Source organism: Girardinichthys multiradiatus, chromosome 19 (assembly GCF_021462225.1).
Source record: "Girardinichthys multiradiatus isolate DD_20200921_A chromosome 19, DD_fGirMul_XY1, whole genome shotgun sequence".
Classification (NCBI taxonomy): Eukaryota; Metazoa; Chordata; class Actinopteri; order Cyprinodontiformes; family Goodeidae; genus Girardinichthys; species Girardinichthys multiradiatus.
Genome location: NC_061811.1, coordinates 34,517,995 through 34,539,603, shown reverse-complemented (window position 1 = coordinate 34,539,603; position 21,609 = coordinate 34,517,995). Strand labels below are relative to the sequence as shown.

The 21,609-nt window shown below is 38.3% G+C and overlaps 1 protein-coding gene across 3 annotated transcripts in view; it reads left to right on the top strand.

Moving 5' to 3' along the window:
* dnaaf9 (dynein axonemal assembly factor 9) overlaps positions 1 to 21,609 on the top strand; it is a 39,105-nt gene that overhangs the window by 7,660 nt on the left and 9,836 nt on the right. For all 3 annotated transcript variants that reach the window (XR_007035066.1, XM_047345132.1, XM_047345133.1), the window contains exons 6-34: positions 725 to 831; positions 950 to 1,027; positions 1,311 to 1,412; positions 2,769 to 2,824; positions 2,941 to 3,076; positions 3,437 to 3,518; positions 5,454 to 5,490; positions 5,602 to 5,686; positions 5,762 to 5,838; positions 5,929 to 5,973; positions 6,133 to 6,178; positions 6,263 to 6,374; positions 6,632 to 6,702; positions 6,810 to 6,857; positions 6,941 to 7,031; positions 7,140 to 7,243; positions 9,410 to 9,553; positions 10,236 to 10,321; positions 10,461 to 10,562; positions 11,793 to 11,910; positions 12,052 to 12,140; positions 12,236 to 12,352; positions 12,527 to 12,652; positions 15,017 to 15,054; positions 15,331 to 15,466; positions 16,947 to 17,033; positions 17,695 to 17,801; positions 18,086 to 18,160; positions 21,384 to 21,571. Coding sequence is in view for 2 of the 3 variants with exons in the window: in XM_047345132.1 (XP_047201088.1) it covers positions 725 to 831; positions 950 to 1,027; positions 1,311 to 1,412; positions 2,769 to 2,824; positions 2,941 to 3,076; positions 3,437 to 3,518; positions 5,454 to 5,490; positions 5,602 to 5,686; positions 5,762 to 5,838; positions 5,929 to 5,973; positions 6,133 to 6,178; positions 6,263 to 6,374; positions 6,632 to 6,702; positions 6,810 to 6,857; positions 6,941 to 7,031; positions 7,140 to 7,243; positions 9,410 to 9,553; positions 10,236 to 10,321; positions 10,461 to 10,562; positions 11,793 to 11,910; positions 12,052 to 12,140; positions 12,236 to 12,352; positions 12,527 to 12,652; positions 15,017 to 15,054; positions 15,331 to 15,466; positions 16,947 to 17,033; positions 17,695 to 17,801; positions 18,086 to 18,160; positions 21,384 to 21,571 (2,690 nt within the window). In the remaining variant the exon portion in view is untranslated. The remainder of the gene's footprint in view (positions 1 to 724; positions 832 to 949; positions 1,028 to 1,310; positions 1,413 to 2,768; positions 2,825 to 2,940; positions 3,077 to 3,436; positions 3,519 to 5,453; positions 5,491 to 5,601; positions 5,687 to 5,761; positions 5,839 to 5,928; positions 5,974 to 6,132; positions 6,179 to 6,262; positions 6,375 to 6,631; positions 6,703 to 6,809; positions 6,858 to 6,940; positions 7,032 to 7,139; positions 7,244 to 9,409; positions 9,554 to 10,235; positions 10,322 to 10,460; positions 10,563 to 11,792; positions 11,911 to 12,051; positions 12,141 to 12,235; positions 12,353 to 12,526; positions 12,653 to 15,016; positions 15,055 to 15,330; positions 15,467 to 16,946; positions 17,034 to 17,694; positions 17,802 to 18,085; positions 18,161 to 21,383; positions 21,572 to 21,609) is intronic.

Sequence of the window (21,609 nt, the reverse complement as noted above, 5' to 3'; positions counted from 1 at the left end):
CAATCACCTTCAGCAGTTATGTAATTACTACTGTCCATCTATGTGGAATTTACTAAGTTGGTTGTGTTTTTGAAATGTATCATTTTCCTTCCACTTCATAATTATTTGCTACTCTGTGTTGGTCTATCACATGAAAAAGTTCAAGTTCAAGTGTTACACATGTTTGGGTTGACAGCAAAACAAAAATCAAATCGTTCAAATGCTTTAAACACTATCAGACCTACCATGAGTCATCACAGGTCACCAAGTGACACAAAAGAACCACAAAGATTCTGTTTTTTCCTATGCTTGCTAATTAAGAGGCATAAAAGCGATTTTAAAACAGAAAGACATCCCTGACAGGAACAGATTCAGGGAGAGTAAAAATCTGTCTCAGTTTTTGGGGATGCCTTTCATCAGCATGGAAACGTTTTGTTTTTATTTAAACGTTGTATTTTTTAAACATTTTGAAAACTATGTAGTACTTTCCTTCCTCCTCAGTAGTGATGCACTGGTTTGCAAAGGTATATCACATAACATCCCGGCAGAATACGCTCAAGTTTGTGTTTGCATTGTGAAAAAAAAAAAGGCTCAAGAGGTATGAATACCTCGGGTCAGGTCACTGTTAAACATGAGATCTCACGTCTCTTGTGAGTCAATTTGTCACCAAGCAGTGTATTGCTGTGATTACTGTGATTACAAAAACAGCCCAAATAATTTTACCTTCACTGTTGTTGATTTTTAGGACATGTCCAGAAGTTTGATGTGTTTATGGTGGAAAAGTGGCCCCTGATTCAAGCGTTCGCCCTTGAAGGCATAGGTGGAGGAAGCTTTTTTACCACCAAATGCAAGGTACACTCAAACCAAAGTCAGAGAGCTAATAATTAAAACATCCGCAGATGGTGTGTAATGGTTGTGTGATATTGTACTTCTTGTTCTATTTTGTTTTGTTAATTCCTAAATTATACAGATCGTGGACATGAGTGAGAAGCTGTGGCAGGTTTACAGCAGACTTGATCCAGTGTCCCTGAATAATCTCTTAACAGAGGTAAAATTAAATTTATTTTACATGATGCAGCTTCTATATATGAGGCTATCCTGACCTTTACATAAAATAATCATAAATCTGTTTCCTTCTAAACTAACTGTAGAAAGTATTGAAATTTGTTCACCTTGTTCGTTTTTAAGATTTCAGTTTAGCGATCATTTTGTTTTTAGTCATAAAAGAACAGTTTTTAACACAGTATTTTGATGTATCAGATGGCATATTAGGAACGTGAAGTAGTTAAATTCCATGCAGTGGGATTTACATCATGCTTGTTGGATTTAAGGACTTGGGAATCTTTGAAAAGCAGTGGAGCAGCTTCTTCTCCAGCATCGACCTGGAGAGTCATCTCTCCATCTTGGATCTTTCTGAGGCACAGGCTGGAGAGGTATGGTAACAGTCACTTTAATTATTCATACACTTGGAAGATTTAGATTTAAAATATTCTTTTCATTTGAACGTGTTTCTTCTGACTGGAAATAATATTAACCTGTCCTGATTTGAATCAGATAGATAATCTATGGAGGGTGCTACAGAATAAACTGATGGCAAGTGATGGATAAAAATTTCAAAAATCTAAAAAGTATTTTTTGCAATGAGCTGTTCATTCCAGTTTTAGATTCCTGGTCATCTCAGATATTTCAAGGTTTCCTTTGATTCATATGATCTGGCAATTAACATGCTTTTCCAATACCTTTTTCAGGTATGCCAAATAAATGTACATCAATGAAGGATCTCCCCCATCATACACAGATCATCCTTTATGTCTTTCACAGGGACAATGGTTTCCTTCTGTAGCAACCATTAGAGATGGTTATCCAAATTTCGCCTTTTTTACCTTGATCAGGGCTGACATGTGTCAGGTCAGTTGGAAATGATAGAAAAGTCCATTTATTTTTGATTAGTAAAACCACCATAACTAAGCACCATTGGATTACTGGGTGAAGAAGACTCACAGAGATAGAAGAAGCTATTTTAAAGCAAACTGTGTTTTCTATAACATGTTGGGACATGTCTGCAGTTCATTCATGCGGCTAAAGAGAGCAAAAGTCTTAACAGATAACATAAAGGCTTAATTGCATACAGCAAAGTTGTTTTTTTGTGTCCTTTTATGCTTTCAACTCTGTTTATTATGGAACTTGCTGAAAATAGCGGCAGCCGACTGGAAGTTAAGTTAAGGATTCTTGGAGAATGCACAAGGAGACTGCTGTCTTAGTTATGCTAGCTGTGCTGTTTGCTAATATACGATTCTAAAACCTGTTTGAAAGATGAAGTCTGTAATAATATTGTATACGTTTCAAAATAATGGTAAAAGATTTGTTTTACAGCAACGTTCGCAGCGTGACATTGCCTCACCTCCAATATAAAAATATTCCTGACCGCTTACAGCAAGAAACATGAAAAAATATTTTAAATGCTGTTCTTTTTTTTTCTTTATGCCATAGTCCTTTGCAGTGACATCTCTAAGATCACATTACATTTGTAAAGAGATGATCCACTAATCATTAGTCAGTGTCATTCTGCAAAAATCATTTAGCTTCAATTCTCCTTGAATTCTAATCCTGGAAGAGAAATTACTATCTCTGCAAAAACATCAGAGTCATGTGAAAAGACCTGCACTTTCATAATGCTCAGACACTATCATAATATTGCACTTTATTATAAATTACAAGATTTTTCATTTTTAGCTCCGATAGTTGTGTTATGCATACTCGTATAGCATAACATGCATTTTCATTCACAGGCTTTCCGGACTTTTTACTCTCACGGACTGATTTCAAACAACGTCTCATATAAAAGGTATCTTTATAACATTCCCGAAATACTAAATATCCACTTTATCTGAGCTCATATAATGTAATAAATAATAAAGAGTACTATTGATCAATCATTTTTATTTTATTTATTTATTTCAGTAAAAGTCGACAGCCCTTTGTGCTGTTTGGAAAGCACTCTTCTTCAGAGGATCTGGAGAACATTTCGTTCAACTTTCCTTCAGAGAGTCATCAGGTTTGCCACACAGGGCCTCAAGGATCTACAGCCAAACACATGGTGAGCTGCTTAGTGTGGAAGCCAACACTGTGAATGCTCTATGTTTCTTATCAGTTGCTTGGACACTTGTTGTGCTTAGCAGCTCAAACCAAAACACCCGCATTTAAAACCACACAAGTTCATCATCTGGCCAAATCTTATTCATGAAAAAAGAGAAAAACAGACTGCAGCACCATCTGGTGATGTAATACGGAACGACAAGTTGTGTTGCACACTCCTGAAATTCTTTCTGTCATAGCACAGAGAATAATTGCTGATGCTACTTGTATGTCCTAAAGAACATATGTGCTGTTAGAATCATCTGTCTCTGTCACTGTTGCTATGTTTGAAACAAACTCTCTCTCTCTCTCTCTCTCTTAGATTCTACAGTGTGTGGCTCCCAACTCACCATTAGCCTGTTCACGAACATATTTCTTTGGGACTACTCATAACCCATATCTTGGTGAGGTTCACTGAATGAAATAACCAAATCTTTTTGTTAATATTGATGAAATGCATATTTGTAAGGTTTTATAGATTGTTTTGTATTTAAAAAAAGATTCCTGAGTGTTTTTATAGACAGCTTGAGTGCAGAACATTTATTATAAAGGTAAATCAGGGGGTGCCCAAACGGCCGTCCAGGGACCATTTTAAAGATTTTGTCTGGGCCCCAACTGCAAGAATGATACAAATTTGGCTAGTTAGACCTAGTTAGATCTATTGTGTAATTTTTTTATTTTATTTTGAAAAAGCAGACTTTGGTTCACCCAAATCTACTTTTAATTTATTTATTAAACTTTCTTTTAATAAAGCAAATGTGCAAAATCCTTTTTAAGGTTTGGATCTTCTATGATTTAGACTTCCCTGTCCTACTACTTTACATGTTGAGTTAGAAATTGCCTGCTTAGTTTGTTGTTGAGCAAGTAAATAAATGTTATTTTCTTAATGTATATATATATTTGGCCTCCAAGCACTTTTGACTTGACAGTTATGACCCACGTGAGATCAGGTGTGGTCACCACTGGGTTAAATCATCACAACAAATTACTTTCTGACAATTTGTTTTTATGGAGTTAATATGCACTGTACTACAAAATTATTTACACCCCTTGAGCTTTTCAACATTTTATCACGTACAACACATGTTTCTAGGTGTTTATGGGATAGACCATCCCTAAGTAGCATATATTTGTGGAGGGGAATAAAAAATATGAATGATTTTTAATGCATTTTACAAATAGAACTCTAAAGAGTGTAGCACGCTTTTATATTCAGCCCTATTTACGCTGATACCACTAGATAAAATCCAGAGCAGCAAATAATATCTCAAGGTTTGGACATCTCATGGAGCACTGATCCGTCCATCGTCAAAAAGCCTACCAAGATATGCTCTTCCATCTAAATTAAGTTGCCTGTCAATGAGAACATTAATCGGAGAAGCAGCCAAGTAGCCCATGGTAACCCTAGAGGAGCTGCAGAGATCCACACCTCAGGTGAAAGAATCTGTCAACAGAACAACTATTAGTTGTGCACTGCACAAATCTGGCCTTAGTAGAAGAATAGCAGTAGGCTTTTTAAATGAAAGCCATATCCAGTCCTGTTTGGAGTTAGCCAAAAACCGTGTTAGGGATGCAGCAAACATGAAAAAAGGTGTTCTCTATAAAAGGGGAACAAAAAATAAAAGTTTTAGCCTATATGTAAAACATGGCAAACTAACACTGGACATGACCCTGAGCAAACCAACCCCACAGTGAAACCTAGTGGGTATTCCTTTCTTTAGAGCTGATTGGTAAATAAATGGACCTGAATACAGGGGAATCCTAGAAGACAAGTTAGATGCGGCATGCCACTTGAATTCCTGGTTCATAGTTCAGCTACCACGAGGACAACAACCCTACACATACAACCAGAGCTACAGTGGAATGGTTTTGATCAAAACACTTTCACTTGTTAAAATGGCCTAGTTAAAGTCACTGATGTTCTCCATCCAATCTAACCGAGATTGGACGAGATGTTTCAAGAAGAATAGGGAACAAATTTAATTTCATCAAAGCTAGTCATCTAGTTTTACAAAGCTGGAGGAGACATACCCAGAAGGACACATTTTTACAAAATTTTGAAACAGGGAGGTAACACTTTTCAGATTTTTTGTTGTAAAACCTTTGAGAACTATGTAACGTTTTCCTTTCATTTCACATTGATGTACAACTTTGTCTTGGTCTGTCACATGAAATACCAAAAAAAATACATTGGAGCTTATGAGGCGTAAGGTGACAGAATGTGGAAACATAGCTTTCCATCCAGGTTTAGGAATCCAGATAACTTCAGCTATTGTAAGAGTAGTTTTAACTATTTTTAGCATACAGTATTTTTTCACAAAGCTGTACTTTTCTTACAGGAATTCAGATGACAGAGCAAAAGAAAACAGAAGTCTTGTAAGTGTTTTTATATTCTGCTTCTCTCGTTAGATCATCCTGTTTTCTTTAGTTGAATATTTCAGAATGTTAAAAAGTTGGATTTTGTCTCTTTTCTTGTTTTGTTTTCAGAGTTACATCACAGATTTACTCTGCTGCTGTTCAAGGAGTCCTGTCTGGAATAAAATGCTACTCTAGTACTCCTAGTTTTACTAAGGTGAGTAGAAACTGCCCTGATTTTCCATCAAGCGCTATAATACAAACAGTTTTTTCATCAAAAAATCTGTTTTAGGCTAAAGATGTTGCTGTGAACACGTTTCTTCAGGCCTTGGACCTGATGAATTTAGGCCACTATCGCAGTCATCTCAGGTTGAGATTCACTTACGTGACTTTCACTGCAGTATACAATCTAGGATCCAATTCAAGCCTTCATATTAAAATTATGTGTATACTCTACAGGTCCAAATCTGAATTCAGCATTCAAGCCGTGAATAACCAAGGAATGTAGGTTTTAGCAAAACGTTTTATGTGTCATGTTGAGGTATTTAGTCTGTTCACTGACAATCCTGTAGCTAATTCGTTCTATCAAATCAACATTTTTACAATAACCTTTTAAACTTATACGACTCAGAATATAAAAAACTCTTTTTCATCAATTTTCAGTATAATTCCTCTGGCTGATGAAGACAGCCGTTATCTAGTCAAAACGGTAAGTCAGAGAATCACCGTTTTCTGTGTTGGACCTTATGATTTCAGTGAAATAGCCAATATCACTTGCTCTACTTTCTTAAAGGCTTCCCTGATTGTCCGTGACATCCCAGACCTGCAGGAAAACAAGGGCGACTTTGGCACTGTGGTCTACTCCGAATCCTTTCTGGAGTCCAGCATCAACATTCAGCAGAGCGGTAAAATATTGATTAGATTAGATTAGATTAGATTAGATTGAGTCTTATTATAATAGATTACTGATTGAATCCACAAAGGAAATTTGATTTATATAATAAGCAATATGAGTCCACAGGCCACAGCAGAAAAAGACAAAAAGTCACTGTGGAAAAACAGAAACTAGTCTAAAAATAGCTTTGTTTCCTGCATCAAACATTGTATTTGTCATTCATCTTTTGCTTTCTTTTCTTTTGCTTTGCTGATTATGCTTCTGTAGATGGCACTGTGTCCTCAGACAGCTGCTATACCATCCTGACAGCAAATGTTCCTCGCTACGCCTGCTGGCTGGTGTGTATTGTGGTGAAAATACATCCTTGTTTAATCTAGAAAAACTGGCAGCAATTTGTTTTTTACTTGTGTATTTAAAATGCCATTTTTTATTGTGTTGTTTATAGATGGAATCTGATGTCAAGCAGTCTGAACAAGCCCTGCATCTCGCTAAGGTAACTTGAAGCCCCACATTCTCAAGATGCTTTCATTTTTCCCAGCCTTTGTTCACTATGTAAACCTTCTGTTTCCCCACCAGAAGGAGGACAGTGGTTATCTAGGAGGGTCTCTGACTGTGGCAGATGCTGCCTATGTGTTCTCCAGTGGCCACCTCTGTTCACCTGAGGAAGGTGAACCTCTCACACGCGTGTGGCAGATGTTTTAAAATCAGTCTATTTTTATATCGTGTCTGGTTTTTTAAATGGACTAATTTCCTGTTTTTTAATGTGTAACTGCAGGTAAAATCACTTTCTTCTCTGAGGGGCTCCTCTTTGTCCATTCTCAATTTGGGTGTGTCACTCTCTCAAAGGATCACATCCGCAAAATCAGCGTTTATGCTCCGGTATGCATTTTTATAGTGACTTCTGTGTTACATTTTCAGTTGTCATTTACTGACACTTTTGCCGGTTCCAAAAGTATTCATACCTCTTCAACATTTTTGCCTGCTGTCACATTCCAGTCTGGTTTATTTCATTTTATGTGACAGACCCTACTTTGTGTTGATCTATCACAAACAAATCCCCCAAAAACACATGTAATGTGGTAAAAGGTAAAACACTTCAAGGGGTATGAACACTTTTACAAGGCACTGTATGTTTATATATATATATATATATATATATATATATATATATACTGTTTACTACTGACGGAAAGCTCAAGTTATTACTGATTTCCATACTAGAAGTACACAAACAGTGCTATAAAAAAGTAATTGCACACTTCTAGATTTCTTGTTTTTCCTGGTTTGTCACATTAAAGATGTTAGATCATTAAATAAATTTATTATTAGACAAGGATAACCTGAGTTAACACAAAAAGCGGTTTCCGAACGCTAATTTTGGTTATTAAAGGAAAAACTGCTTCCCTAACCAACCTGACCAGATCTGAAAAAAGTATAATATTACCCGGGGTTAAACCATGATTAATTATTATTAATTAAGTTTTTTCATGTGCAATTTCATTAGCCACACCCAGGCCCATTTTCTGCTAGATCTGTAGAATCAAAAAATCACTTCAATATAACCTTTCTGAAAGTATAACATTTCTGAAATGAAATAGGCTAAAAGGTCCCAAAAGTAAAACATCATGACCAAATCTAAACCAGTTAAAGAGCAGATGAAAAAACGTACTGACATCTATGAACCTGGAAAGAATTACATAGACGTAGTATTGTCAAAGGCTTTGTAATCCATTATCCGTAAATGGAGAAAACATGGAACGATGGTGAACCTTCCCAGGAGTCACTACCAAAAGTCACTCCAAAAGCGGATTGTCGATCTCATCCAGAAGGTCACAAAAAAGCCCCCAACAATCTCAAAACCACTGCAGGCCTCAGCTGCCTCAACTAAGGTCAGTGTTCAACAAAAAAAAAAGAGACTGTGCAAAAATAGCATCCATTGGGGAGTTCCAAGACCAAAACCACTGCTGAAGCTGAAAAACTTTGAGGATCTCCAAGACTTTTAGGAAATTATTCTGTGGACTGAGGAGACACAAGTGGAACTTTTTGGAAACATTACTTTTGATGTTACATCTCACGTAAAGTAACAGCATTTCTGAAAAAGAACACCATACTGATAGTCAGAAATACTGGTGGTGGTAGAATGAGAGTCTGGGGATGCTTTACTGCTTCAGGACATTAATGATTAGCTATAATTGAAGGAACAATAACCTTAAGCTCAAGCACATTCAGGTTTTGCAGCATGACAGTGATCCAGAGCGCACCAGCAAGCAAGCCTTTTAAAGGCTCAATAAAACGCAATGAAGGTTTTGGAGGGGCCTTGTCCAAGTCTGGACTTAAATCCAGTTAAGACGGTGTGGCATGACCCTCTAATGTGAATTATACCAATCCTGCAAAGAAAAGCAGGTTGAAATTTCTCCACAGAGATGTAAAAGGGTGCAGTTGTTAGGACTAGAAGGCACTTCAGATACACCGGCTTCCTCTCCCATTTCCTGAAACATTTATATTAGGTTAGCTGGTCTCTCTAAATTGCACTTAAATATGAGCGTACGCATGGCTGTTGGTCCTGTGTGTCTCTGTTTCCCTGTGATGGACCGGTGACCTGTCCAGGGTGTAGCCCACCTCTCGCTCGGTGACCACTGGAGGAAGACATCAGCCCCTTATGACCCTGCAAAGGTTAAGCATGTATGATTAATAGATGGAGATGTGACAGACTCACTGCAAGCTATTGCAAAGGTTTGATAGCAGTTGTTGCTGCCAAGGGTGGAAGAACTGGTCAACAGGTTCAGAAGCATATTTTTCACATCAAGCCATGTTAGTATAGATGCATTTTTCCCTTAATAAATGTAATCTTCATATGAAGACAGCATTTTCTATTTATTCGGGTTATCTTTGTCTGAAACTAATATTTGTTTGATGATCTCAAAGATTTTGGTGTGACCAAAAAAAAAAAAACAGAGGAACTCTTTAAGGGGGGAAATACTTTTATCACAAACCTGTATTTTATGGATTCCCTGATACTTACTTGCATCATCCTCGTTTTACCAGGACACCTGCAGTGTGGGTTCTCTGTTTGTAGAGTACGAGACAGACCTCCTCCCACACCTTCCGTTCTCTCTGCACAGCTCTGATCAGTGTCTGGTCTTTGCTCTTCAGCCTAGATCTAAGAGCTACAAGGCCTTCTTTGCCAAGGTGAGAAGTCAAGCCAGAGACCTCTAATGCTGTTTGTGGGACAGGGGACGTTGAATATGGTTAATTATTCATGTAAAATTACAGAACAACCTCTAAAGCAGACCAGCGGGATTAAAGACAGAAATATGACTTCAAATCTATTATGTAAGACTTTTTAAGCATTCACTAATTCTAAAGTCTTTCTGCAGTTATGTACATTATAAGTTCCAACAATAGTGAAAATGAATCACTTAGCTAGTAGACACCCAAACCTTTGAATATGCTTTCATCACTGAATCATTGATTAGGTTTGCCCTAATATATCCTATTTAATTCTGCTTCTGTTTTTCTATTGAAAGGAACAGCAAGTGCGAGGCTTTTTTTATAATTACAAACCACAAGGCTGCAGCAACACACATTAACCCAGTATATAAACTAAACTGTGTTCTTCGCAGTCAGATCAAGTCCATAATACTGCTCCACAATAACAGAAGAAAACAAAACTCATTATGAATAATCTCGTCGCTATTATCATACTATTATGATTATCACCTTATGCTTTTTACATTATACTGTGATTCTGCTAAAGTGGTAAGTTTCCCTTAGTCCAGTTACAGGAACATGTTTTGGAGGTTGTCCTTGTACGCTTATTCCAGATTCAGATACAGTTCATTTCTATAAACCTTCTCTCCTCTTGTTGTAGGTTTTGTCAGCCTGGAAAAATCCTGAAGCTGGACTCAGTTTTCAACTTTTAGACCAAGAACATCTGTCCTTAAACCAAAGAAACATGTATGAAGGTTTTTTTTTTCCAGTTTTATCTGACATAAAATATGATTGTTTAAAAATATCTTTAGAATTCTAGAATTAGATCTAAATATTGCATATAATATTGCAAATATTGTAATGTTTAAAGGTTCTTTTTTTTCAGGCACACCAGAGTTCAGAAGCTACATGAGAGTCAAGAGCCGCCTGTTGCTAAGCGCAAAGGCAACCTTAAGACTTCAAACTCCAAGCTGCCAGAGCTGGAAATGTTAGTACTCATGAATGACCAAACTGCAAGTAACATCGTAAACCTGATGCTAGTATCATGTATAAGTTTTATCTAAATGGCATTAAAACTGATTTTTATTTGCTTAGTGTGCATTCAGAAAGTGTCTTCTTAAGACCATGTACAACAATATGTAGCTAAATTATGAAGGAGAACATAACTAGCATGATTAAATCTACGAGACAACATTAAAGAGTTTTGTGGCACACATTGGCTTATTTCTGGGTTTTCCAGGGCCTTGCAAGGTAATGTAACCTTTGAACTTTTTCTTTCATTTTGTCACATTAATTACAAAGTGCAGTATAATTTATTGAAGTTTTATGTGACTGGCCTGAAGAAGTGAAGATTTGTGAAGAGGAAGAAAAAGTATTCATGATTTTCAATTTTTTACCAAGTAAAAGTGTGGCTGGGCATTTGTATTCACTTATTGTAAAATGTGTAAAGCTTGTAGAGTGACCTTTTGCTGTAATTACAGGTGCAGGTCTTCAGGGCATGCCTATGCCAGCTTTGCACATCTAGAGCCTGAAATATTTGCCTATTCTTTGCAAAATTGCTCAAAATGTGTGTCTCTGAAGAAAAGTCTTGGCACAAATTATCAGTTAGATTTAATTCTAACACATGAATATTGTTTGTTCTAAAATGCCATTGTTGCTCCTGTTTGTTGTCCTGCTGGAACATGAACTTCCACCCCAGTCTCATGGCTTTTTTCAAGCCTTTCTTCCAGGTTTTCTTTCAGGATTGCCCTGTATGTAGTATACAGTCCAGTTTATTCTGATATTAAATTAACAACTGGTGGCCACTGTTTATTAATAAAGGCAATTGATTGCATTAGGTTTTAATTATGGGTTCTATATTTCAGATTTTTATTTCTAAACATCTTTAAACCACGTATCATTTTACCTTCCCCTTCACAATTATGCACGACTTTTCATACACCTCCTAAATTTCCACCTGGGATCACCATTTTTGGCAGTGATAAGTTTATCACTCCCCTTTGCATAATTGAGTTTTAAATGATCTCGGTTTGCAGTAATGAAAAAGCTTTATCAGTGTGCCTGTGTCCAAATCTAGACCAGATCCTAATCTGGTCTAGAACTTGCTTGAGCAAATTTGATCAAAACCAATATGTCTAGGTTAAAAATGTATGGTGACTGGTCTATTGCTTTGCCTGTGAGCTGTTGCTGATGCGGACTGTGTTTTGACCTCTACCAGGTTTCTTCAACACTTTGCTTTGAGCAGCATCAGTCACGAGCCCATTCTGTATGACCACCTGGAGGCGCTGTTCCCCTCTGCAGAGCTTAGGAACAAAGCCCATCAGAAGGGAGACAAGGTGAGAATGTTGAATGCTGTCAAGCGAAACATTATCTTTAAAAAAAAAAAAAAAATGCTCACAATCTTGGTTTCCACTCTGACTTTCTGTTTCTAAGAATTATAACTCAAAACCAATTAAAATATTTTTATATCTTTAAAGGTTGTCATTAACATAATCAGTGGATTGCCAGGAAGCCATAAGAGCACCCTTTGTAACTTTTTAGTGGATCAAAACAAGGAAGATGGAAGGTAAGAGGGTTCTCCATAAATAAATGACCACAATAGAGACAAGACTTACAAAAAAACAAACAGAATACAAATGCCTATATTCATTACACACATAGGTGGGTGGTGTATGAACCTGACAGCTTCTCAGCATCACACCTCCAGCAGTATTTGTCGGGCTTCCTAGAGAGCCATAGAGGACGAGGCACGCCTCGCCTGTTGCTGCTTACACCCGGGTAAATAAAAACATCTGATCGGAAGTAAACAGTGACCTAGCAAAACATAGGAGACAACTTCTTGTATCAGTTTATTTTAATGACTGTTACATAATTAGTTCCTTTTGTGAGTATTTTATTTTTGATAGTCTTAAGGAGCATTTGAAGTAATTGACTTATTTTCCCCTTCTTTAGATACACAGATGTTCTAGATGTTATCCAGGCTGTGCTTCTCCATCCAGATCCAGTTGTCCAAGGTTGTTTCACTGTTGGTGCTGTCACTGCCTGTGTGAACCCACTCGCGTCTTGTATGGAACATCGGTAAGGTTTCAGGGACTAGGTTCTGCTACTACTCACCACCATGGGTCTTGAAGCAAATCGCTTGCTTTTCACCTGGTGGAGAACTTGAAATGTTCTTCATTTGTAAGTCTTGCTTAAAAGAAGACCCATACCTAGACAAGCATTGCCATGCAGAAGTTCCTACACACCATTAGGTTTTCCATGTTTTGGAACATTACAACCAAAGATGTCTTTGAATTTGATTGGACAGAAACTAGTGCATAATTTTCAAGTGAAAGGGAAATGATTAATGATCTTTATTTTTCATTAAAAACAAAATATGGAAGGTGGCCTGCATTTGTGTCCAGCCCCTCAGAGTTAATGCTGTACTTTCACTGTAATTACAGTTCTTTTTGGTTCTGTTTCTACTAGCTTTGCATCTAAAGCTGAGTCCGATTGAATTGAGAACAGCCACTGTAAACAGCAATTTTCAAATGGATTTAGGTCTGGTTTCCAACACATGAATATAGTTTGATCTAAACCGTTCCATTGCAGCTGTGATTGTATGTTTAGGGTTGTGGTTCTGCTTAAAAGTAAACCTCCAGCCCAGTCTCCAGAATCTCACAGCTTCTAACAGATTTTCTTCCAGGACTCTCCTGTATTTAGTCCCATCCAGCTTCCCGTCAACACCATCTAACAGCATTTTCCTCATCGCCTGTTGGCCAGAAAGTTTGACTTTGACGTCAGCTGACCAGAACATTTATTCTACATGTTGCTTGTGGCAAACTGTTAACATGCCTTTCTAATTGTTACCCTAGTTGTGGTCAATTTTTAGGCATTGGTTTTACTAGATTGTATTTAAAGGGAAATGGCGTAAAGGGTGCTGAATACAAATGCACGGCACACTTCAGATTTTTATTTGTAAAAAATGTTGAAAAGCATTTATCATTTTCCTTCCACTACTTAGTGTTGGCCTATGACATTAAATCTCAATAAATACGTTCATGATTGTGGCTGTAATGTCAAAATATGAACCATTTCAAGGGCATGAATACTTTTGCTGAACACTGTATTTTGGCTATTTTCTGCAAAGTCATAGCAGTTGAGCTAAAACGAATTAGTATTTGTTCTTTCGAGTAAAATGTGGTTAGACAAGAAGATTAAAGATTGGACTGTATGCTGATAAATTTGTGAGATCACAGGATGTTTCCAGAACAGGGTTACATGACACTTTCAGCTACTAAAGCTAAAGGCTGAATCTGTTTTACCAGAGAGGATCAGCTCTGCATTTAATCTCACTCTGCTTTTGTTGCTGGCTTTAGATGCAGCTTACAGTGGCTGTAGTAGTTTGATGGAGCTGCTATACACAATATATATTCAACATTACACTCTAATTATTTTGGTGCTATTGACTGCAGGGCCAAGACAAGCAGGTCATTATACTTAACATGAAGATTGGTGCAGTTTTAAAAGATGCTCTGGTGCTGTAATTGTCTGAATATTTTTATTCTTTTCTTTCTTTTTTGTGCCCCAACCTGGAAGTTATGGTGGGTTTGGTTGGCTTTCCCACCACAACATCTCAAAAAGAGGCAAAGATAACAGACAGAAAAGAAGGGGGGAAGGAGAACCAGAGAAAATGACAGAAGCATTAAATTAAAATAAAGTAATGATACTGTTTCAGAAACTTTCAACACCACAATTGCTTTGGTTGTAAAAAACATGAAAAAAAGAATTTTAGTCAGATATCTTTTAACAAACCTCATCATGCTTTCTGTTGCTATAAATTGCATAGAAGGCTGTGAACCACGACTGGTTGGGCGAGGTGAGCTCAGCTTACACCTGACCTCCCTGTCACCCCTTCAGCATAGGTCTTTAATCCCCTTGATCCACATTTGTAACCAACACACTCTTCTTAATGAAGCTCATCAGTCAGACATGATCTCTTCTTTTTGATGGAAATAACCAGTTCATTACATCAAGACAGGAAAGATAAAAGCCTTTCTAATTACTGGTCCCTCAGCCTGCGGGGTGTCTAAGAGTTCTTCATGGTGGGAGCCGGGAAACTCGGCTCAGAATGGCCCAGCGGAAATGTCTGTGTGACTCGGCTCGATCTTAAAGCCTAGGCTAAATTCTTATAATAAAATATGTGATTATGATTAAAGAAAGTTTTTACATTAGTCAGTTTTCCATCAAAACATTGATGTCATTCCATTAAAAAAAACCCTGAAGTGGATAATCCAGTCATTAACCAAGGGCAGTAACATGGAATTACTTTGCTGCTGCACTACCGAGCTCCCCATGCGCCACTCATAGAGATGTGTTAGTATGTCTGGCAGTCCATTCTGCCTTATTCTCAAGTGTTGTGAATTTAACTTGAGTTTTTCTGTCTGTTGTCTTTCACTTCAGGTTTGCTTTTCCCAAGCTGTTGGAACAGTGCAGTCAAGGTGAGTCCTGCTGTGTTCAACAAAAAAGGATTATGGTTGAGCGCAGCTTTTTTCAAATTTGTTATGATGTTTTATTTTTTCCCAGTCACAGAAAGGAATAAAAATGTCACTTAAGATTTCATTGTAAAAAGAACAAAGCATCAAAAGTAGCAGTAAATCAAACCCAGTGTAAAATAAGGTATTTCAGCTGCGGCAAGACAGGCACAGTTTTATATTTTCAAGAGACAGATCCATATCCTTGAGTTCACATTTTCACTGTGCTGTGTTGTATGCAAGGTATTGTGAGTACAGTGGTGTTCACCGGGCTGACAGCGGAGGAGAAGCACCCTCTCATGCAGCATGTTCAGCAGTTGGTACGCTCTGCTAATCCCGCTGCTGCCTTCATACTGGCAGAAAGAGGAGCTGTCACCAGGTAGGCGCCCACAGAATCATGATCAATGCTGCAAACAGTCATTTCACTTCTTTTATCTTTGCTTCAAATATTCACTGACTGCGTTCTATTCAGCTTTGTACGTCTATTTTTGAGTCCGCTGGGTCATAGTACTGCTTATTTGGCACCAAAATACATTATCTAATGAACTTCCTCCAGTATTCAGTGCCTGGCAAAAGCATTTATACTCCATCAAGTTTTTCCCATTTTGTCGCGTTACAACCACAAACTGAAATTTGTTTTATTGGGATTTTATGCGAAAGACCAATACACAACTGACCCCTTTACTCTGATACCACTAAATCAAATTCACTACGGGCTGTTGCCTCTGGAAGTCACCAAATTTGTAAATAGGGTCCACTCATATGCAATTTAATCTCTCTATCAATAACCCTGTTCATTGGGGGCCTCAGAAGGACGTTAGCATACAATAGTAAACAAACACCATCATGTAGACCGAAGGACACATCAGACCGGTCTAGGATCGGTGGAGTTTAAAGCAGCGTTAGGTTGTAAAACAACATTAAAGACTGTTTAATCTATCACCCATAATGAAAAGAATATGGCAGAATAGCAAAGCTGCATAGACGTGACATCCACTTAAATTGACACAGCGATCAAGGAGAGCATTGATCAGAGAAGCAGCCAAGAGGCTTATGGTCACTATGGAAGAGCTTCGGAAATCCGCAGCTCGGACGGAGGTAACTGTGAGGTAAAAAACATTTGCACATCACACTAAACACAGATCTTTATGAAACAACATGGTGGTGGGAGCATCATGCTGTGGGCATGCCTTTTACAAAGTACAAAATCCGGCCTCTAAATTTGCAAAACCAGTAGAGACATATCAGAAAAGACTTGGTGGTGGGAGCATCATGCTCTTGGGAGGCCTTCCTTCAGCAGGGATGGGGAAGCTATGCAGATGAGTACAGGGCAGTCCTGGAAGAAAGGCTGCAAAGGATTGACTGTCACAGCAGTTAACCTTTTAGCAGCAAAGTGACCATGAACATGCAGCAAGAGCCGCAAGCATATTCGTGTGTTATAATTATATCTAACTAAGGATCTGTGGCACGACTTAATGACTAATATTCTTCACAGTCTCCATTAATCCAAACTGACTGAGCTTGAATTATTTTGCAAAGAAGAATGCTTTCCAAATGTATACAGCTGGTACAGACATACCCCAGAAGATGAAGCTGTAATTTCAGAAAAAGGTGGTTGCCACACTAATTTTTAGATTTTTATTTACAGAAAATTCTGAGAATCCAAAAAAATCTTAGTAAAATACTTGATGTTTGTTTGTGGTTGCAACGTGACAAACCTTTAAAAGGTTCAACAGGCTATGAATGCCTCTACAAGGCTCTGTAGGGTATGGTGTTTTTTCAGTGTTACAATGCTTTGTGCAGTTATTGTGTTGAAGAAGTGTTAAGCAACTGATCCTTATTGTTTCTTCCTTAATCAGGAATGAAGATGTGGGTTTGATATTGTCTGAGAGCAGCTTCAGTGAGGCACAGATGCTGAGAGCACGTTATGTCCTCTACCCTGGATGGTAAGACGTGTGTTTCCTTGTCACCACGCTCAGTATGTTAGCTAGCTGTTCAGCCACAGACTGACTCCTCAGACCTGCTTCTTTTTAGTTTAATTGCCACTCATCTGTCATGGTGGGGGTATCGGATGCTGATTGCTGTAAAGGCCCTCAGGGCATCTTGTGTTCTCTCACTAGCAGCCTTCTGACAGCACAGTAACAAGCGGTTGGCTGTGCAGTTGCCATGTACACACAGGGGGTCTCTTTTTCTTTGGACGTGGGCCAGTCAGCCTTCATGCCTCAGTGGTCAGCCTAATATGAACCCCTGCTAAATCCTCCCGTCAGATCATACACACACTATCTGGCCAAAACTCTTTAATGTGCTTATCTGCAGGCAGTAATTTCAGCGCTCTGTTCGTGTTTGTGCATGTTAGGGATGAGTCAGACTGTTCTACCCTCATAAAGGAAAACAGGAACCTTTTGTGGCTAATAATGAGAAAGTAAGGACAGAATTGCTGTCAACTGATACAGTTTTACCCACAAATCATTAACACCATTTTTCTTGAGAGCAACTGCTGCAGTAAACAGCTTTCCATCTAAAGATAAAATGTAACCCAAACACATGACCTGCTCTAGCCATAACTTTCTCACCATTTGTGTAATGTGCACACGTTGTGTGTTCCAGGTGCAGAGGACGCTTTTTCTCTGGTTCAGGGACTGTGATCGTCACCCAGCAGCATATAGCTTTCAGCCGGCCCCTAGAGAGGCCTCTGTTTGTCAGCCGCTGTAAAGGTGAGGTGGAAAAAAAGCTCCCTACCCCCTCCTTTTTAAATTCTTACATGTGACAGAAGTTCCAGATATGAGCTGGCAGGGCTTTGTTATTACATAAGCTGCCTTTTCTACTATATATGGGAGCACCTGAGATATCAGTGTAATCTGAGCCTTTGTTGTAAAATGTCTTTTATAGCAACAGAACACTTAACAGTTTTTGTGTTTTAGTAAATTGCTCATTTATATTTTTAGGGATTATTTTTATAAACTGTTTGTCAAAACTAATTGTTGTCTCTGTTCTGCAGCAATCAGGTCATCATTAAAGCCAAGTCCGTTCAGAGGAAATGTTTATAACATTTGGGGGAAAGTCAGATTTTCAGGTAGGAGTTACATATTTTATCAACACTTTTTTAAATGCGATATGAAATGCATTGCATTTTTTTCTAAGTGAGAATCTGTCCAGATCAGATTCTGGATTTTAAAGACCTGTTTAAGAAAGACTTTACTTTAAAAATGACTTCTTTCCTTAAGATAATTTGCCTGTCCCACTTTTTGTAGCCATTGCTAGAAAAGATTGCATCCTAGGCAGGCAAGAAACTCCTGATGGTAGGAATACTCCTCAGTTGTTGCCTGGTGTGTAGAATTCATCTGCTAGTTTGTTGGTTTGATTCCCTCCATGTATTTCTCACACTCTTTGTGGTTGAAGACTTGCGCTGAGTTGATGCATGAAAAGAGAGCAGATGACTGCAGGGAGGTTCACTGCAGCTTGTGGAGTGTTGATTGTCCATTTACTTGCATCTTTGCTTTCTCCGAGGGTTAAACATTATTGACATTTCTTTGGCTGTTTTGCTTTAATTTGTTTTGTTTTATATTTACTGTTTATTCAATATATAAAATGCCAACAAAAGCCTACATCCGCTCATCATCACCATGAAGGTCATATCAGTTTAGTTCTTCATGATGGAATGATGATAACTTTCATTGACATGAAAAATGGAATCAGGTTCACAGGTTTCAGTTTTTGGCAGTTTTTCTCAAATCCACCAAAGCTCAAAATTTTACATATAGGCTCAAAAATACACTTAGAGCCCAACTAATATTTGCACAAATCTCCCTGAGCAAGCTGTATTGAACCCACATAGTTTTGTTTCTGTCAAGGTCCTGGCATTTGTCTGGCCAGATATTTGACGACCCTTTTTGTCAGAAATCGCAGAGTTAATCTAAATTGATTGGATTCCTTGACCGGACCCGACTTTAAGTATATTCCATACATTTTTAATAGCACTGAAGTCTGGACCAGTCCGGAACTTAGCATTAGCCTGCTTTCTCTATTCTAAAACCAGTTAGGGCTCATTGTCCTGTTGGAACACCCAGCTGTGTCCTAGTTTTTACCATATTACCTAAACTGTTATTTGAGATTGCTGTGTCCACAGTGTAGCGGGTTTAATAATAACATGGACTGTGAGTCGGTGCTTACCAAGAAATCAACACCTTCATGTTTGATTGAAATTTGCAGCTGCTCACATGGAGTATCCAAATGTGTTCTGGAGAAAGGTTTTGTGGGCAGAGGAGACAGAGGTTGACCTTTTTAGTCTTTGCTACAAGAAAAATTGTTTAGAGGAGTCAAAGTGAGGCTTTCCAGCCTAACACCAGATATCAGCTGTCATGCATGGTGGTGGCAGCATCATGTTTAGAGGAGTGTTGGCTGTCTTTCTGGTGCTGGTACATTGCCTGAATGAGAAGAATATTGGAGACAGAGGTCTACCTCCAAATTCCTGAATGTCCACATCAACAGCTACAGTTTTGAAACTTGGACACCATGTGGTGTTCCAACAGATCGTGACCCCAACACCAACACTGGTCATGAAATAAATAAAGCAGACTAACATAAAGCTTCTGAATGGCACCAACCTAAACTATATTAAATATATAGACTGCTTAAAATCTGGTTATTTATCCTGTCTGAATTATACCAAGACTTTGCTGATGTAAACAAGAACAGTGTGGTTTCAACTCTTTTGGGGTTGCTAAGGGAGATTTATCCACATATTAGTAGGGTTGGGTGTGTATGTTTGGAGCAAGTATGTATTATATACTGGTACATCTTAAGAAATGTAATTATCGTGAAAACGTTCTATATTTGTTTCCACTCATTTCAGAAAGTGAAACACAGAGTGAAATATTTCAAGCTTTTATTTCTTGTAGTTTTGGCTTTCAGGAAATGAAAACCCAAGATTCAGTTTATCACAAAAGTAAAATATTAAATAGAATCTATAAAAAAATGATTTATAACAGAAATGTCAGGGTTCTGAAAAGCATGTTCATTTCTATCCACTCAATTCTTGGTTGGGGCTACTTTTGCTTGAATTATTGCATCACAGTGGCGTGGCCTGGACAAGATCAGCCTGTGGTTCTGCTGAGGTGGAATGGAAGCCCAGATTGCTTTGATAGCGACCTTCAGGTCATCTGTATTGTTGACTCTGGTGTCTCTCGTCTCGCTCTTGACAAGATTCTTATAGATTCTCTATTTCAGGTTCAGGTCAGGCCAGTTTGCTTGTAAGTCAGCCACAGTAACACCATGAACATTGAACCAGCTTTTGGTGCCTTTGTCAGTGTGGGCAGATGCCAAGTCCAGCTGGAAAAGGAAATCAGCATCTCCATTAAGCTTCCCAGCAGAAGGAAGCATGGAGTCTTCTACGGTTTCCTGGTAGATGGCTGTGTTGACTGTTGACTTCAGAAAACCCGGTGGACCAACACCAGCATCCCAAACCATCACAGACTGTGTAAACTTCACACTGGACTTCAAGCAACGTAGATTCTGTGCCTCTCCACTCGTCCTCCAGACTCTGGAACCTTGATTTCCAAATGCAATGCAGAATTTACTTTCATCTAAAAAGGTGACTTTGGACCATTGAGCAACAGTTTAATTCTTTTTCTGCTTAGCCCAGATAAGACACCTGTAGGATTGGCTGGTTTACCTTTACCTGCCACACTTTTTCCTTCCACTCAGCTTTCTATGAATATGCTTACATACAGCACTAGGTGAACAAGTTGCTTCTTTAGCAATGACCTTTTGTGGCCTCCCTTTCTTGTGGATGCTATCAATTACTGTCTTCTGGACATCTGTCCAGTCAGCAGTGAGAGAAGCTACTGACCCAAAGTGAGACAATTTAAAGGCTCAGGAAACCTTTGCAGGTGTTCTGAGTTAATTGCAATATTTAGTTTCTGATATTTAACTTTTTCACACATTCTAATTTTCTGCGACACAGAATTTTGGGTTCATTATCTGTCAGCAATAATCATCAAACTTATAAGGAATAAATGCTTGCAATATTTCCATCAATGTGGAAGGAATCTAAATAAGATGAGTTTCACTTTCTGAAATAAGTGGCAAAAAATGTGGAACTTTTTCACGATATTCAGATTTGTTTTATATGCATCTGTAGATATAGATAAGCAGAGAAACTTCGCAATAAAATACTCTATGAATGCTAAAGCATTAACGATCCAGCAACATCATGCTGGTACTGCTAAAAGCTGCCGCAGCAGGTATTACACAAGGTGAGACTTGAATATAAACTCTGTGATCTCCAAAACCTCCAGACTCGGACCGAGCGATGGATGTGTGCTATAATGCAGTTAGTGGGACCCTGAGCATCATCCCAGACCAGAGTACTGACTCTCTGACTGCAGCCCCCAAAGAGACCAGCACACCCTGCTTCCTGATCTTTGATGGTGTTGGTCTCATTCAGGATGAACTAAAGGTCTGGCTGAGACTGTGTACCAAACAGGTTGGTATTATTCTACACAGTAGCGTGGACTGTTAAAA